Genomic DNA, 19,679 nt, shown 5'->3' on the forward strand with positions numbered 1-19,679 from the left:
ACGCATCTACATGCGCGCACATGCAGAGTGATAGAGGTGTAGAGAAAGGAGCAAAATAAATGTTTTGCCAAAACTCAATTGAACTCGCTACTGTAAATCTAGAATTCAGTCCATAAGCAAGAAAAATAAATGTACAGAGTAAGCAGAATTTAAGAAGTCATGCAGCCCAATCAGCGAGAGTAAATTTGGAATTGAATTTGAGAGATGTAAGGGCATTCAGTACCAAAAGGCAAAAAAGGTTATATTAAACAGTTCTAATGGCAATACTGTGTCTCTGTGTCTTCAGTTATCCCCTCCAAAACCAAATACTGAACAGCTACAGAGTACCTTGCAGTTTTCATCCCCTTGGAGTGGTCATTCCCTGAGCAGAAGCTGTTCTTCACAAGAAAAGACCCAGAGCAATCACCTAATTAAACAAAAGCACTCAATCTAATCATAATTCAATGATAAAAGATAAGATTCAAAAGGAAAAAAAAAACAATATATAAAATATATATATATATATATATATATATATGTATGAAAAATACGTAGTAGCCATAATTTGTGCTTTTTTCATGCTGCTGATATACAAGAAGCAAAAGTAGTACTTGCATATAATTGTTTCACCGGCAAGCAGACGAACCTTTGACTGTAAAAATAGAAGGAATCCACCTCTTATAGATGAATAACAACCTTGGGGAGTCACCATGGTGTGTATCAGAGAGCAAAAGCCTGCAAGGCTGCTTTTCACTATCGCAAAATAAAGATTTAAACCGAAAGGGACATTAGTTAGCAACTAACTTATGGTAAATGGGGGATAACTTGAGCAGTTTCCACTTTCTGCTTCCAGAGTAGTAACTTACTTGGCGTGAATTATGGCATTGCAACAGAGAGCAAGAGTTCGAACCATTGCTAAGTCTCTTCCACGAGAATTACTGTATCTCTCTTGGCAATTTCTATTAAAACATATATTCAAAACCAAAAAATCACAATTTGGGAGGGTTTTATCTAGTGCAATGGTCACATAATGCATCTAATAATAATAACAATAACAATAATAGTAATCACATGGACCGTAAAACGGACACGTGGATACCCGGTGCGTAATCCAAAAAAATAAAAAATAAAAAAATAACAATAATAGTAATGAGAAGAAGGAAAAAGAAAAAGAAGAGGCAAATCCTCATGCATGAGAAGTAGGAATTTTTATTTATTTATTTATTTTTCCAAAATAGACTTCATTTCAAATCCTTTTCCCAAACTAGAATCCATACAATTTTTTTAATAACATTAGACCTCATTATGCTGCATCTCATCGCTTTGAATTTGTCACCCACCTATAGACTTTTGCAGGACAACTGAAATGAATTATAGACAATGTAACAAATTCCAAGTGGGCTTTTGGTATTTTGAGAGACACACTGAAAGAACCCTGATTGGGGTACTGAACTCCTATGTTCATAACCAAATCCAGTAAGCAATGCTAGAAGCATAGTAATGACTTCACAATATGATACCAAACTAAAGTGGTAGACCCAATAAAAGAAACCAGTTGCCCAACACCTTATAAACTAATCATGCCAAAGCATTCAAATCTACGGAACTATGCCCCATTTAAACCATCTCACACCCATGCAAGGACTAAAATGTCAATTACATTGGAAATTTTGAGGGTCTTAATTAACAAAAATATCTGCAGATTTTCAATTTCAATTTAAAGAAACAGATGAAACTTGCAGTAAACTTTGGAAAAAAATTTAAATATGTGATTGTGAATAATTTAGAACCAAAACACAAAAGCCCCAAATTTTGCCCCTTTTTTCAGTTCTTAATTATAAAATCTCAAATTTGGCAAAAAAGATATGAAGCTGGTTCTTTTCATCTACTTAACCTTTTTTTTTTGGCTTAGTCACTACATTCACTCACTCCTCAAAAGAGCCCAGCCTGAGGACTGCTAGGGACATCTCCCCTTAAGAAGTCCTCAGACCTCTTACAAGTTGCCTCTCTCTGGCCATATTCTAAGAATTAATCCCAATCTTGCTAAGAGTGGATACAGCTAAAACAGTGGTTATTCCAACATCCTAACTGCACCAAGGTTTCTCAATCAATTACATTACTTGAATGAAGAAAGGCAGTGAATGGCAAACAGCCCTTAACATTTAAACCAAATAAGATTTGGATCCCATTCTCCCATTTCTGCATTTCATTATCTATTTGGCTTTTGAGCCCTTCAATTGAAATTTAGGTAAAATCAACGAAATTGAATACCATGCACCCAAGGCTCTCACTTCGTTACTCTTCATGCACCTCACTTCTTTTTGTACACCCTACACTTAAGGGAGTCCAAGCTTTTTAAAGCTCACTAGTTGGTTTGTAACCAACTAGAACTCTTACATCATATCATCCATATAACCAAGTTAATTTTTTTGGGCTCCTCAAAAAAATTGGTCATTCAGTTGGCAGAGAGAGAGAGAGAGAAATGAAGATGACACTAAAACTCCGACTCGGCACTAACTCTCTTTCATAATGCCATTGTTCTTCGTCTCTAAAAACTCGGAAAACTCAGCAACTCTCTTTCATAATGCCATTGTGTTATTTGTTCCCAATTGTCTCTGATACATGCAAACTTGGAAGTGTACCTCTGTAATCCACCAGAACAGGTCTTCGTCTTGTATGCCCATTTGTAAGATATAGGTCCACATCTCAGCATGGGTATCAGGTCCAGTAGGTTTTCTAAGAAGCCTTTCCCCATTCTTTGCTTTGGGACACCTCTTCAAATGTCCAACTCTTTAATGCTTCTACCCTCTACCAATGCCACATGCATATTTTGAATACAGTTCCATTGCTTCATCATTCTCCTAAGCAAATATCTTGATCTATTCCTATTTGCCATGGGCTTAGTGGCTTACTGCCCTTTCTGGTGTTGTCAAATTTGGTTCTTCATTGTCGTCTTGAGACGAACTTCCCTTTACCTCTCCTTGTCTTTGTTGCCATTCAAGTTTTCTTCCCTAATTTTTCTTGCATCTTATCCCCTAACTTGTTCAAATCAAGCAACAATATTTAGGGGTGTTTGCTTTGTGGCATCTATCAACATTCTTGGGAATGTATGTCCAAAGCACTCAATTCGCACTTTGTTTTGGGGCTGGAATTTGACATGGCTATCGTAGCAGGAATTCCACATTCCTTAGGAATTAAGGATTCCAAATAACATGAGAACGAAGGATTCCAACATAACATGAGAATCCCATTCCCGAGAGCACGGGTATGTTTCATGAGAAACCCATTCCCATGGGAATCTTATTTTTTGGACTAAATTGCCCCCAACAATATAGGTAATATTGCATGTTATTATTATATTTATAATAATAAATACTAAATAGTCATAATAACAAAAATAAATCAAGAAAAAAATATATATTATTATGTCATAGTTATATACTTATATGCCATAATTGTGGTGGTAACTGGTAAAAGTAAAGCAGTGTCCGGGGAGCTTGCTAATTTGAAGTGCTGAACTACAATGGAAAGGGATAGAAGAGGGGCTTTCTTGGTTAATTTTGTTAGTTTATACTTCATTGCTTTTGTTGTCTTTCCTTTTTATTTTTTTTTCATTTTTCATTTTTTGGACTTCTTGTCTCTGCTTGGGCTGTAATATACCATTATAATTGAAATTTTGAAACCATATAAGTGAAAATTTGAAACCATACTGTGGACATACATTTAATTTGGTACGTATTCTCAATAGAGTTTTCATGCTAAAAAATATATTTTTAAAGTGTCTACTAGGATTCTCATGTTGAACCAAACATTAACATGGGCAACCGTGTACAGTCCTAAGGATCTCATAACGTAAATCAAATATAAATAGTACATGAGGCTTCCTTCCTATTCCTCGGAATGAGATTCTGTGGGAATGTCAAGTGACAACACTTCTTGTGGGCTAAGTGAAATCAGAATAGGTATTATGTATTTCTTGAATGAATTTGTACAAGCCAATACACACTACTTATAATACAATCTCTATTCTAAATATGGAAAGAATCTCACTCAATAATATACAATCCTCTACATAAATACCCCCTAAATCTCTCCAATATACTCGGGATTCCTACACTCCCCCTCAAGTTGGATCATAGATATTGATCATGTCCAACTTGCAGATGAAATCATCGAAACTCTCTTAGGCTATTCCTTTGGTCAAGATGTTTGCTGTTTGTTCCTTGGTAGGTACATACATCATACAAATAATTCCTTCTTCAACCTATTCTTTGATAAAGTGTCGGTCCACTTCTACATACTTAGTCCTGTCATGTTGAACTGAATTGAAAGAGATATTGATGGCTTCTTTGTTGTCACAGTAGAATTTGATAGGGAATTTCACTGGGATCTGTAATTCTTCTAAGAGTTTTCGTAACCACAGTCCTTCACATATCCCTTGTGCAGCTACCCTAAATTCACCCTCAGCACTACTTCGAGCCACTACATTCTATTTTTTACTCCTTCAAGTCACCAAATTTCCCCATACAAAGGTGCAATACCCGGTGGTAGACCTTCTATCTTCCGCCGATCCTGCCCAATTTGCATCTGTGAAATCTTCTACTTCCTTACTTTCACACTTCTTGAAAAAGAGTCCTTTGCACGAAGAGCCCTTGAGATACCTAAGGATCTTGAACACAACATCTAGGTGAGTCTTTTTTGGTGAATGCATGTGTTGGCTTGCCACCCTAACTGCAAATGCAATGTCGGGTCTGGTATGTGATAGATAGATGAGTTTACCAACCAATCTCTGATACCTCTCCTTTTCAACTGATATTCCGCAATCTTCAACTCTCTTTACTACTTCAATGGGGGTTTCACTAGGTTTGCATCCAAGCATGCCAGTTTCGGTTAGGAGATCAAGGATATACTTTCGCTGAGAGACACTGATACCCTTTTTTGATCTAGCAACTTCCATTCCTAAGAAGTACCGCATTTGCCCTAGGTCTTTAACTTCAAACTCAGCAGCTAGGACTTTCTTCAATCTTTCCATCTCCACTACATCATCTTCAGCTAGGATTATATCATCAACATATACAATCAAAATTGTTTTTTTACCACTTTTAGACTGTTGAAAAAACATAGTGTGATCTTATTGCCCCTGTCGATATCCTTCGTTTTTTATCACCTTTGCAAATATGTCGAACCATGCTCTAGGAGATTACTTGAGTCCATTCAGGGACTTCTTGAGTTTACATACCATATTTTCTTCACCTTTTACTGAAACCTAGTGGTATCGTCATGTAGACTTCTTCTTCTAACACGCCATTTAGAAATGCATTCTTAATGTCGAGTTGCTGTAGTGGCCAATCCAAGTTGGCTGCCAAGGACAGGAGGACCCGAACTGTATTCAATTTTGCCACTGGTGCAAACATCTTCGTGTAGTCAATGTCATAGGTCTGTGTAAACCCTTTTGTAACAAGTCAGGCTTTATACCGTTCAACTGCCTCATTAGCTCTATATTTCATTGTGAACACTCATTCGCTGCCTACTGGCTTCTTCCCTCTCGGCAAATTCATAACGTCCCAAGTTCCATTCTTTTCCAGGGCCCACATTTCCTCCATGACAGCTTCCCTCCATTTAGGAATCTCCAAGGCTTCCTGGATATTTTTTGGAATTTTTATCCTGTCAAGGTTAGAAGTAAAAGCACGATACTCTGTAGACAGGCTTTTATAAGACATGTATTTTGACTAGGGATATAGAGTACATGACCTAGTTTGTTTTCTAACTGCAATGGGTAAATTGATGTCATCAAGTGCAGGCTTATCAAAAGGAATCTCATGGCCATCTATTACTTAATCGGGATTGGGCATGGACTCATGGTTGCTTGGAGCTATCACCGGTTCCAACTCTCTTGGTGCCTCAGGTATAAGATTCTCTTCGTTCTTTGTTTTTTGGCTTTCTTGAGCAAACAAGTATTTCCATGTTATTTTGTTTTTCTACATCTCCCCCTGAGTTTAAGTGGTCTTTTGTACATGACAGGTCAGGAAATGATGCAATGGTAAACTCAGTATCAAGAAATGATGCAATGGCAGACTCAGTATATGGCACAGATTCATCAATAGAGAAATCAAAGAACTGATCTTTACTCCAATTCTCCCCTTGAAGGGAGGGCTTTTGGAAGTAAGGAGTGGTTTCAAAGAACGTGACATCAAGGCTAACAAACAATTTTTTTGTGACAGGATCATAACATTTGTAGTCTTTCTGAGTAGGAGAGTAACCAATAAAAACGCACTTAATGGCACAAGGTTCCAATTTATCTCTATTATGAGCATGAACATGTACAAATGCAGTACACCCAAAAATTTTTAGGGAGAGATTGGAGTTGAGCCAAGAGTTGGGAAAACATTCTTAGAATTTTTGGAGAGGAGTGGCAAAAGAAAGAACCCGACTAAGCATTCGATTAATGAGATATGTAGCTATTAAAATGGCATTGCCCCAAAAATATTTTTTCATATTTGTAGTGAACATTAATGCCCGAGCTACTTCAAGAATATGCCTATTTTTGCATTCAGCAACACTATTTTGTTGAGTGGTATCCACACAAGAACTTCGATGAATGATTCCATTTTCTTGAAGATAATTTCCCAAGATATTATTGAAATATTCTATGTCATTATCAATACGCAAGATTTGAATGTGAGTTTGGAATTGGATTTGAATCATGGAGTGAAAGTTGATAAAAATATAACGGACTTCAGTTTTATCTCTCAACAGGTAAACCCAACAAATACGAGTGTGATCATCAATAAAAGTAACAAACTATTTCATATGAGTGCGATTAAGGGAGCATGAGGGCCCCCATAAATCACTGTGGATCATAGTAAAAGGTATGGATGGTTTGTATGTGGATTTTGGAAAGGAATTACGTTGGTATTTTGCAAGTTCGCAAATCTCACAATGAAAATCAGAAGACATCATATTTGAACAAATGGAAGGAAATAGACATCTTAAGTATTGAAAATTTGGATGACTCATCCTAGAATGTCGCAACAAAATTTCACTATCCCTAGAAACAGATGCAAAATCACAAATAACATTTTGACATTGTTTACTCATATTCGCCTCCTCAAAGTAGTAGAGTCCCTCGCACTCCGTAACACTGCTAATCGTCTTCCCCAATGACAGGTCTTGAAAAATACAGTGAGAGGAAACAAATTTAGCAGAGCAATTGGAATCTTTTGTCAATTGGCTAATGGATAACAAATTGCTAGACAGTCTAGGGACGTGTAGGATAGATTCTAGAGTTATAGAGTCAGAGATTCGAATATTCCCTTTGCCTGCAACAGATGATAGTGATCCATCTACAATTTTAACTTTCAAATTTTCAGCACAAGGTGAATAGGATGAGAAAAGATGATAAGAATCAGTCAAATCATCAGAAGCACCAGAATCAATTATCCATGGTGATTTGGATTGAGAGATGGTATTTAAGGCTGTAAAAAAATTTTCTCGATGGGCTAACGAACTAGAAGGAATACGTGTGGAAGAAGCCAATACCTCGATTAGTCCGTCGTATGGAAAAATTACCTCGGGCCCTAGAAGTGCTTTTCCCCCAAATGGCGATCCAACATGAAAAGTAAGGTGTATTCCCAAGAGGGGGGTGAATTGGGATTTAAAAGTTTCTTTGCAGATTCTTTTTATAAGTCCCTTTAGTTAATTTTGAATCCCAGCTATGTTTCTTTTCAACTGTCACACACAAACACAATGATTAAGAAACCCTTGAACTTTAACCAACTCAATCACACAAGTATAATTGGTATGCAATGACCAACACTTAATCCAATCAATAAGATAAACTTGATTTCACAATAAAATAGAAATTTCAACAAGCTTCCAAAATTCAGATTTTGATATCAAACAAGTTACTTGAGTTTAAGTATGTCTTTGATATTTATCAACGTACTTCCTTTAATCAAGATTTCCGCAATCAACGTACTTTCTTTAATCAAGGTTTCCACAATTCCCAATGTTTATTTAATTTCCAGCATTTAACTAAGCATCCACGCAATTTATAAATGCAAAAATTAAAGAGAGTAAAGTAAGGAGAGTGACACCGTATTTTTACAAGATTCGGTCCAAGACCTACATCCTTGCCCCAAGTAAACTGTTGTGAGGATTTTCCTTTCCAACTTTTTTATTAGGCCAAAGTCACAACCTCTCTAACAAGAATCCCCTCTCGTTAGTACAACGATCCAATCCCCTAAACCGTCAACAAATCTCCCTAGCAAGAATCCCCTCTCGCTAGTCCAACGATTCAACAACTTGAACCGTCAAAAATCAACAAAAAAAGATTTGATGCACAATAACACTCTCAAAAGAGCTGATTAGTACAATAGAATGCACAGCAAATATACTTCAATTAAATATCAATATAGAAAGAATTGAAGCTCAGAAATTTATCATTGGGTTCTCTTTTAGATTTGAATTTCTCAATAAGTAAGCAAAGAACCGTGTGATTTGATCAGCAAAAACTTCAGCAAAGTGTTTGCAATAAGACTTTTGAAAAGTATGAACAATAGAGCTTGATCGCTGATTGTAATTGTTGGTGTGTAAAATCTTTAGGTTTCCCATGTATTTATAGATGGAAAAAGCTTCTATTTCGTGTTCCCCAAGTTGCTTTGAGTATTTCCCAAGTTTTCATAAAGTTTGGACTCCAAGTAATCAAATTTGGAAACTTTTCTTCGCTGTTTAAATTTGACCGTTACGAAGTACAATCAACTAGACTATCGGGTTCAGTCGCCTCTCTTTTAAAAACTAGCGAAATTTCAAAGTCAGAATGGGGTTAGTTGCCTGGACTCATGGGGTCAGTCGACTGGGCCTATTTTGTGTTCCCAATTTATTTCAACATAAAAAGTACAATCACCTGACCAGAACAGGTCAGTTGCTTGATCATGCAACAAGATATGCTTTTACAATTTTGCTTCCAAAAACTTTTGTTAACTTTTATACTTGCCATATTGCTTTGAGACTTTTGAAAATATTTTCCGAGATTTTCAAAATTTGGTCTCTAAGTCAATAATGAAACCTAAGAGCTTCAATACATCCATATCGACAATAAATGAAGTACTTACATGAGACTTCTTAAGACTTAAACATTCTAAGCACTAAGTCTTCATGCTTGTCTTTCTTTGAGTCCATCTTGTCTTCAAGCTTCAATATACTTTAAGTTTCATCAAATTTTTCTATCTTTGAGCCCACGCTTTAAATATACTTTAAGCTTTCATTTGACCACTTGTCTTTCGAGTATAAACTTTCAACAAAGCTTGTGAGCACTTGATCTTGAACTCATATGCTTGATTCCTGAAACATCATCACTTAACCAAAATATATTAAGTTCCCTTGATTTGTTATCATCAAAATAAGATTTGTAAGTCTTGTTACGCCAACACAGCAATTCGGAGCTAGAGGGCATCGTCGTCACGAAAGAGGTCAGGATCAATGTTTGACACCAGATTCGGCCTCCCGATAGAGTAAAGAAGGCGATCAGCATCCCTGCTTGTTGAGCATCCCAAATGACCAATGTGGTTGTAGCAGTAGTGGTGGTCTTCTAGGGGTTGCAATTATGACTTGAGGGTGACGGCTACATCTGCCGCCAAATGATGGCTACAACTCGAGGCAAACCTAGCTCATTGACGTTTGAATGGCCGAGTTTTGTCATGGATGTTCCAGGGTTTTTTGGCTTATGGAGCTTCAACTACTCAATCAAAGGCTTTCCGTTTGACAGCACTGGCACCTTCATCGGAGCCGACTAATGGAACTTTCGAGAAGGCATCAACTGCGACAACTCAAGGCTCACTCTCTCGTTTGTGCTTGGAGAGGGTTTGGGCGTGGAAGGAATCATCCTTGATGATGATGACGATGACGACAGCAACGATGATGAGAACGATGATGAGAACGACGATGAGGAAATTGAAGCTTCGAGACACAAGATCGGGCGGCCTCTGAGAAACCCATCCCGATCATTGTTAGGCAATGCAGCCAGGATGCCAAATTTCTCCGCCTGCGGGATCCCATGATGACGTTAGCAGTGCGCCTAATCCGTGCCGGCGTCGCTAGTTCAGAAGATGTCATCTACGTCGAGCTCGTCGCCACCGCCTCCACCGATTGCGGTTTTTGGTTAAGATAGAGAGCGGACGTCAAGGAATCAGACAATGGAGCTCTGCTGTTGACAGCTCCTTCCGCCATCGTTAATTAGGATTATAGAAACCCTAACTTTGATACCATGAAATCAATATAGGCATTTAGTATTTCTTGAATGAATTTGTACAAGCCAATACACACTACCTATAATACAATCTCTATTCTAAATATGGAAACAATCTCCTAAAAGAATCTCACTCAATAATATATAATCTTCTACATAAATACCCCCTAAATCTCTCCAATATACTCAAGATTTCTACACTAAGCTTCATCGAGAACTACATTTCTTGAGGCATAGCAAGGTCTCCTTGTTGGAGCACAACATCTCAATCCTTTCCTTTAATTATCACGTCCCACAAAGATGCAATGAATTTCATCCTGTGTGAATAAATACTCTTAAAATTGGTTCACTGCGGGTTCCATATTCCCAGTTTCAATTGTTGTAACCCATTTATCACAAGGTCGGGTGTCTTTGCACACTCAACAAAGAACTGGACAAGATACACTCTTTGCACGTAACATGCTTTGGCATATCTCCACCAAATGTTGATTCTTTCTCTTGGCTATGCCATTCTGTTGTGATGTGTCAAGACAAGTTCAGATCTTACATGCTCTCAAGTATGACAAGAATTTATCACATGTATACTATCCTCCATTTTCAGCACACAAGCACTTACTAATCCTTTTTCCTCAACCTTCTTCGAGAATTATTAAACTTGTCAAAAATTTCAGCTTTTTGTTTGAGAAAATAAACCCATACAAACTTCGAGAAGTCATTAATATAACACATTCATTGATAGGTACTTGCTTCACTCGGGCAAACACATTCAAGTGTATAAGCTCTAGTAGCTTCTTCTCCTCCGAGCCTCAGCACACCTTTGCATCTTCTTGACTGAAGACCACATGGTGTCCCGATGCCGTCAGGCATCAAGTGTCAACTATGATGCAAACAAAAAAAATTTCATCCTTAGGGCACATGCTTAAAACTACATCCAGTGCAGACAGATGGAACACAATGGCTTGTAGTTAATTGCTTCCACATTTGTTATGGCAAGAGCAGACTCATCTACCTCCGTAAAGATAGAGCATGTTGCAAGTTTGCAACTTCATCCATCTCCTTTAATGCCTTACCTCACCTTCATTTGGCTGAGCTTCTTCAATAACAGGCTCAACTGTGACAAATGATGCTTTTAAATCCCATTCATCTCCAATGATGTAACTTGATGAAAGCTGGATGCAAGTATGCAACTAGGTCGCCTTCAGTAGATCTTTTCCTCAACCAGGAATCTTATGTAAAGCCCTTTACAACAATTATTGCACTAACTATTTTTGTCTCTTGAACTTCTTGGATTGTTAATTCTCTAAATCCTATTGAATTACCCTGCTTTAGCTCCTCCTGCATTGTTGCTTCCTTGACCTATTTACTTCTTCTTACCTTGATGGTGTGCTTGTGTTTCTATTTGGCTGGGCTTCATTAAGTGCCTCCACTTAAGTTTTCCAATAAGACTCCAACCATTTGCTTAGCCAAGGCCTCTTGATTAACTAGTAGACGCTCCGAGTCCACAAGGGATGGCTAAGTTTGTCGTCTTTGTGATCAACCCAGTATACTCACTGTCTCACATTTGAAGTCATGAATAGTGAAGGAGTATTATTCATCAATTTTAGTTCTAGGATAGAATATGGAAACTTCATGATAGAGTCTCTACTTTAGTGGAACCATTAATGATTGTCATGTCATTATCTGTGATCCTCATCAATTCGCTCTCTAAAAGCAAGAGCCTAACTATGCTCTTCTTGAGAATAACATAGCAAAAAAGTATCCCACACTTACGTATTTAGCAATCTTCAACATGAACAAGGTGTGGTAAACTTAAATGTTAAGTTCTGAACACTAATTCAAATCTGAACCAGTGAACCAGTTTTGTCTCTAAATCTAAATGTAGAATTATTTTAGCTATTTGAGTGTTTGGTAACTAACATCTACATGTGCATTTATTCAATTTTTCCCCGATGAACTGTCCAACACATAACTGCTTGTAATGTGTATATATATATATATATATATATGTAATTGCATAAATCAATTTTTTTCTTATTTTAATTTAAACTAGTTGAAGATGACTGTGAAAGCACGAGCAGTCAGCTTTGTCATTTTATCTAAATTCGTGTTTTCTACAACTAAACACATCCTGGGTATGTATAGTGTTAGCTTATTTTAATATTTTAATACTATCAAAATTTATATATCATCTTGGAAAGGGTATGTACCTTGAAGTTAGACACATATCTATTTAATTGAGTTGTTGGTTGATGTGTTTCAAATATTCAAAATTTTAATCATGCGAGTGTACCTTGAATTTAGGTGTATATCTATTTATTTTACATACATCCTATTTATGAAGTGCATGGACAATTAAAGGTCCATTGTACCTATAATAAACCCTTATAGCATTGACTCTACGCACAATCTCTATACACCAATATCTTCACATCATTATACCATCCTATCACCCTAATTTAGAGAGTTTGACAACCTAAAAAAGTTTTTGTATGGTGCTTTAGACTCTTCCATTTGTGTAAAATTGGAGAGAGTCATAAGATTCAAATCAGACAGTTGTATCCTAGGAGAGGCAAGTCAAGCAGAGTTATGTTACACCGGTTTGTGGATTAAGACTGTAGTGACCTTGAATCTCCTTAAAGAGAGCGAGATATTCATGCATCAACCTAGTTGTGAATCGTGTTTGTATTTGATTTGTTTTTAAGTTTATTGTTATATTTGTACAAAATTCCTAACACTTTTAAGGAGAATTCAAAATATGGAGCCTATAGTTGAAAAGCCCAATGAAAATGTTAAATATCTCAACAAGCCCTTTCAGTTTAAAGGAACCCACTTCAAGAGATGTAAAGGCAAGGTGTTCTTCTACCTTAGTCTCCTTAAGGTTGCCCATGTACTCACTAAGAAACATTCGAACAAAGACAGTACTAACAACATGAATGGTGGTGAACTAATCAAGCACCAAAAGATGGACTTAAATGAGGTAAGTTCAATTTCTTCTAAGCATAATACTTTGTCCAATGGTCATTTTCCTAAAAAGCCTCAATTAAAGCCTAAGAAGAAAAATATGAAAATAATGGAAGACTTAGCCACTATGTGGATAACTTGCTAATTTTTGTTCAAATTTGCATACCATAAATAAAACAAAAAATAAGCTTAAAAAGCATTTTGAGATGGAAGATTTAAGTGAGTTTAGGCATTGGGAATTACAAGATCATGTGATAGTATATTTCTTGATCATTCACATTACATTGAGAAAATTCTAAATAAACATGGCTATGATAAATGTAAGCAAGTCTATACTCGTTTTGTTCCAAGTAATAATTTATTTTCAAATTGAGAGTGAAAATGAAGTGATTAATCAAAAGGAAAATAGTAGCATCATCGATAGCCTCGAGTATGTAACTGATTTAATTAGATATGATATTGCAAATGTGGTAGGAGTACTTAGTAGATTTTCTAGCAAGCCAAGTAGAGAACATTGGAATACACTTGAATGTATAATGAAACATTTAGTTGGTACCAAAGATTATGACTTGTTTTTTAATAAGTATCCTGCAATACTTAAAAATTTTTGCGATGCTGATTGGAATACTTTGTCAAGTGATTCCCTCCCTATCATTGGTTATATTTTCACTTTAGATGGTGTGCTATTTTTTGGAAATCTAAAAAACAAACAATAATTGCTAATTCAACTATTGAAGAGGAGCTTATTGCTTCAACATGAGCTAGTGAGGAAGCAAGTTGGTTAAGAGATATGTTCTATGAAATTACATTTTGGAAAAAGCCAATATTACCTATCCTAATTAATTGTGATAGCACTGCTATGATTGTTAAAGTGAATAACCGTTATTACAATGTTAAATCTAGACTTATAAGAAGGAATCTTAGTACTGGAAATCATATTTAAGTAGTGGCATCATTAATGTGAATTATTTAAAACTATTGAGAATCTTGCAAATCCATTAACTAAGACCTTAGCAAGAGAAAGGATCTCGAATACATCGACAAGTATGGGGTTAAAGCCCATAAAATCATAAGCCATGAATGAGGATACCTAACCCAAGGACCAAAGATCCTATAATTGTATTCAATTGGGAAAAACGAATCATATGGCGGTCGTAAGAAATGAACTATTATTTTATACTCATCTCCAGGGTATAAGTGCATTTATTCTGCAACAGAGGAGGTTGAGTTTCTAAAACTCTTAATGATAATCTATATCTCTTATGAGTAAGGTGTTAGAGTTACAAGAACATTTCTTGGTAGATTTCACCTATGCAAGCATAAGAGTGGAGCCACTCTCTGTGAAAATTGGGTCTATTCTCAAATATGCGCATGAAACTGAGATTAGAACAAGACCGAATGCAAATTGTTAAAGTTCATGTCAGCATCTGGATTATTATGTGTTAACAATAATACTTTATTTCCCTTGAGTAATTATAGTTCAAGTTTGAGACCACTACTGACTCTAGAGTAAAGATTATTATTCATTAAGTGAAGGATCAATGCAGAGCACACCTTCATTATGCATAATTATCCCTTTGATTATTAACCTTTCTGCATGCATGATACATGCATAATATTAAATTGAGAGGGGAATTGTTAGCATATTTTAATAGTTTAATACTGTAAAAATTTACATATCATCTTGGAAAGGACTTGTACCTTGAAGTTAGACATGTATCTATTTAATTAAGTTGTTGGTTGATGTGTCTCATAAATTCAAAATTTTAATTATGTGAGTGAACCTTGAATATAAGTGTCTCTATTTATTTTAGATATATTATTATGAAGTGCATGGACAATGAAAGGTCTAGTAGGCCTATAAAATAGACACTTATAGCATTAGCTCTACACATATACACTAATATCTTCATATCATCCTAATCTAGAGAGTTTGACAGTCTAAGAAAGGTGTTTTTTTTGCAGAGTTTTAGACTTCCATATGTGCAGAATTTGAGAGAGTTGTACAATTCAAATCGGGTTATTATATCCTAGGAGAAAGAAATCAAGTGATGTTGTGCTGCACTAAGTCATGGGTTAAGTCGAGAAAACTGCAAAGGGCTTGAATATCTCCTTAAAGAAAGAGAGCAAAATATTCATGTCTCAGCCTAATTGTGAATAGTGTTTGTATTTTATTTGTGTTTAATTTTATTGTTATATCTTTACTAAATTCCTAACATATAGCATTACTCTTGGGGATAAAAGCTCTCAAAAGCCAAGTACAAACCTTTGGTGAAAGAAATCTCCAAAATCATCAACAATAACTGCAGCAGGAAATGGGTCGTGCAGGTGGAATGCAGCAAAGAACTTCTTCAGATCTTCATCATTATCCACATACCTACCAAGTTTAACTTATATAGCAGGAAAATAAAGAATTACAAAACAATAAAAAGGGAAAAAAATCAATAATACAATATACTTTGACAGGTAGAAGATAAGAGTTTAATAATTACTTCATCTGTATACGCTGGAAGATATCAGAAGATGGATCAATGCCCTAAAAAACCGAAATAGCACGCATTACGGCATTAGAAGGATAAAGTAAGGAGAAAGTCAATATATATAGTGATACTAATAGGTAGGTGAAATTCAATTAGTGATGAACATCAACTTGCCTGGGAGAGGAAAGGAGGTTTGGCCTCTAACCTACGGCGGTTGCATACGAACACCACGGGACGACTGCGATTGGAAGAGGTGAGCCCTAATGAGGAGTTAAAAGCGAACTGGAACAGTAAGGAAGTCTTCCCGCTGCAAAGTTCAAATCAAACGCATTAAAATAGTTTGAATAACTTGATCGAACGATCGATGAATGACCATAGCCACCAAATTTTATCGTAATTTAAATAGCCAGCGCAGGTGATTAACTAAGAAGAAATAGAGGAAGAATTGGGGCACCAGGAACGAGGCCCGGAGAGAAGCATGATGCGATCTGATTGGTGGAGATTGATGTCGCCTGTGCCGGAGAAGAAGAACTGCTCCACCATGGCCGCATCGGCTGCCACGAACAATCGCTGAAATCTTCGGTTCTGTTCGCAGATTCAAACCATACTGGCCGCGGGTGCGCGCTCTCCCAAACTCTTCATTTGTTTTAGCTTAAAAAAATTATTATATTTAAACTTTTACCGTGTCAAGTAGATGTAGTCGGCTTGTCGCATGACTCGTGTTGTTTTTCCGAAAAAAAAAATCGAAAATGGAAATGATTATAAGAATATCTTTTAAAAAAATTTTATAAATAAAAAGCTGAAAAATAAGCCTTCAGCTACCACTTTTTTTTTTTTTTTTTTAAACGAGGTACTCCAACCACCGACGAACTCTTTCAATCCCCCAATGCAGCACGAAACCTTGGAACAGTGTCCGCCTCCCCCAAGTCTCGCTACTCATGGTAAAGTTCAGATGCAGTCACCACTTAGTTAGACCAAGGTTAGACGTTCGGTCAACTCGAAACTCAAAACACTTTAGGTATGTTTTCTTTACAAAATTGTGTTAATTCTTTAGATATGATTTGTTTTGGGATATCCGAAATTCACATGAAACAATAGAAGATAGGGTAATAACTTGATCCTTAAGAGATTAGATAGAGCCTTTACTAATAGAAGTTGGTTAAACTTCTTTTCAGACATAAAAGTGATTATCCTCGTTGCCATTGCTTCTGACCATTACCCCATTATTTTGAATTCTAAGAAACAGGATTAGACTCTAAATAGACCTTTCAAATTTGAACAAAGTTGGCTAATCAAATATGAACTAGAGAAAATTGTGTACAAAACTTGGAACCAAACAATCAAGGGGTCCCTAACTTTAAGATTAAGGAGAAACTAAAAGTATGGACAAAGGAATTCAAAATATGGAATAAAAAAGTTGTAACGTCCCAAAAAATTATATGCATGAAAGTGTAAAAAAAATTAAAATTATATTAAATTAAATAATTTAATTAATTAAATAATATAATATAATGATATAATAATCTAATACTATATTTTATATATATATATATACACACACACAAAAGAATTGAATCTTCTTGAAGTTTCAATTCCAATTTCACTCACAAAGAACACACCACCCCCCCCCCATTCACACTCTCTCTCCCTCTCTCTCCTCACGCCCCCACTCTCTCTCTTCAATTTCTACTCTGAAACTAAGTCGAATCGATGATCAGACACCACCACGAGGTCCCGGTTTCAATTTTGAGCAAGTAATAAATTTTTTATTTAGGGATCCTAGGCACCACTCCAAGGCTAGGTATAAGTGCATTTATTCTGCAACAGAGAAGGTTGAGTTTCTAAAACTCTTAATGATAATCTATATCTCTTATGAGTAAGGTGTTAGAGCTACAGGAGCATTCTTAGTAGACTTCACTTATGTGAGCATAAGAGTGGAGCCACTCTTTATGAAAATTGGGTCTATTCTCAAATATGCGCATGAAACTGAGATTAGAACAAGACCGAATGCAAGTTGTTAAAGTTCATGTCAACATCTGGATTATTATGTGTTAACAATAATACTTTATTTCCCTTGAGTAATTATAGTTCAAGTTTAAGACCACTACTGACTATAGAGTAAAGATTATTATTCATACTCTTTCAACTGCTTAGAAGCATATGCTACCACCCCGCCGTGCTGTATCAATACACAACCAAGTCCTTTCACGGACGCATCACTGTAGATAACGTAGCCCTCACCCCCCAACGGGATGATCAGTACTGCTATCGTAACAAACCTTTGCTTCAATTCCTAAAAGTTATGCTCACAATTGTCGTCCCATCCAAATCTGACGTTCTTCCTAGTTAGTCACGTCAGAGGTCCTGATAACGCTGAGAATCCCTCAACAAAATGACGGTAATAACCAGTCAGCCCCAAGAAACTCTTGATCTCCTGGACATTCCTCGGTCTAGCCCAATTCACTACCGCATCAATTTTACTAGGATCCACAGAAATTCCATCCCTTGAGATGACGTGCCCCAAAAACATAACCTTCTCGAGCTAGAACTCACATTTGCTGAACTTAGCATATAACTTTTTTTTCCCTGAGCGTCTGTAAAACCTACCTCAAATGCTTCTCACGCTCCTCATAGCTCCTCGAATAGACTAGTACATCATCAATAAAAACCACAACAAACTGGTTTAAATATTGGTGGAAGATTCTATTCATCAAATCCATGAATATTGCAGGAGCATTCATCAAACCAAATGGCATAATGAGGAATTCATAATGCCCATATCAATTCCTGAAAGTCGTAATTGATACGTCTTCTGCCCTTACCTTTACTTGATGATAACCTGATCTGAGGTCAATCTTAGAATACACCAGTGTACCCTGGAGCTGATCAAATAAATCATCTATACGGGGTAGAGGATACTTGTTCTTGATTGTCACCTTATTAATTTTCCTATAGTCTATACACATCCTCATGGACCCATTTTCTTTTTCACAAATAATACTAGAGCTCCCACGGAGATAAACTAGGTCGTATAAATCCCTTATCAAGCAAATCTTGCAACTGATCTTTTAGTTATGTCAACTCTGCTAGCACCATTCGATAAGGTGCTTTAGAGATCGGTGTTATACTTAGAAATAGATTAATGGGAAAATCTACCTCATGATCAGGTGGCAAGTCTGGTGGCTCATCTGGAAAAACATTTATAAACTCTTTTACTACGGGCATACTAGTGAGCTTCAATTCATTCCCTGACATTTCCTTCAAAAAGGTCATGAATCCCTGACAACCACTTTGGAGCAGTCTCCTTGCCTGAATAGCTGAAACCAATTGAGATGGGGATCGCACTCGCAACCCTATAAACCTGAATTCTAATCTTCTTGGAGGTCTGAATATCACTTCTGTAACGACCTGCTTAATTTCCATAAATATTTTTTTTCATAATATAATATAAACCACAATAACCAATTCAACAGATCATAATCAACCTGAACCCATGGGTACCAGGGATAAGACAGAAACGCATAACGGAAGCCTAAGCAGCAGGAACATAGAATCATAATATCATAAACACAAAACCATCCATCACAATACTAGAGTTACTACATCCATTACATCTATATACACATCCCAAAAAGAAAGTCCTAGGGACATTTCCCACAAAATCCAACTGTCCCCACCAAAACTTTCCCTTCAAAAAGGGCAGATCAACAGTACTATCTCAGTAGAGCTTTATCCGCTCTCCTATCAGGGGCTCCTGAAAATTTCATGTAATTCAGGGTGAGACACCTCTCAGTAAGAGATACAAACTAATACTAGTGTGTGGCAACATGAGTATTTCCGTGTTCTATGTAGAATCATACATATACATATCAATACAATTGTTTGTATCATATCTGAGAACATATATTATCATATCATGGCAAAACATACAAGATTTTCATAAACATAATTCATCTCATATAATATAATACAAAAACAACCCCGGTAGGTTAGCTGGCTGTTGTCATGTATTA

The 19,679-nt window shown here is 36.4% G+C and overlaps 1 protein-coding gene across 2 annotated transcripts; it reads right to left on the bottom strand.

The window, feature by feature from the left end:
• Nucleotides 1–39: 39 nt before the first annotated feature.
• Nucleotides 40–16,334, bottom strand: LOC131144356 (uncharacterized). Of its 2 annotated transcripts, none has more exons than XM_058092946.1 (7): nt 16,121–16,334; nt 15,841–15,973; nt 15,679–15,722; nt 15,453–15,563; nt 846–938; nt 626–732; nt 40–406 (listed from the first exon to the last, which is right to left on the bottom strand). In XM_058092946.1, exons 1-7 carry the CDS (start codon nt 16,207–16,209, stop codon nt 255–257), a joined length of 729 nt encoding a protein of 242 aa, XP_057948929.1. In that variant the 5' UTR covers nt 16,210–16,334; the 3' UTR covers nt 40–254. The 2 variants fall into 2 exon arrangements, with proteins under 2 accessions (XP_057948929.1, XP_057948930.1); XM_058092947.1 differs by having other exon boundaries at nt 626–714; nt 16,121–16,300.
• Between the last annotated feature and the right edge of the window lie 3,345 nt (nt 16,335–19,679).

This window comes from Malania oleifera, chromosome 12 (genome assembly GCF_029873635.1).
Source record: "Malania oleifera isolate guangnan ecotype guangnan chromosome 12, ASM2987363v1, whole genome shotgun sequence".
NCBI lineage: Eukaryota > Viridiplantae > Streptophyta > Magnoliopsida > Santalales > Ximeniaceae > Malania > Malania oleifera.

Excerpts from the sequence above, each read along its gene's own strand:
- LOC131144356 (XM_058092946.1), bottom strand. The coding sequence starts at position 16,209 with ATGGTGGAGCAGTTCTTCTTCTCCGGCACAGGCGACATCAATCTCCAC. Across the intron at positions 15,564-15,678 it reads TTCCAGCGTATACAGATGAA|GTATGTGGATAATGATGAAG; the intron begins GTAATTATTAAA and ends TAAACTTGGTAG. Across the intron at positions 407-625 it reads TTCTATTTTTACAGTCAAAG|GTGATTGCTCTGGGTCTTTT; the intron begins GTTCGTCTGCTT and ends TTGTTTAATTAG.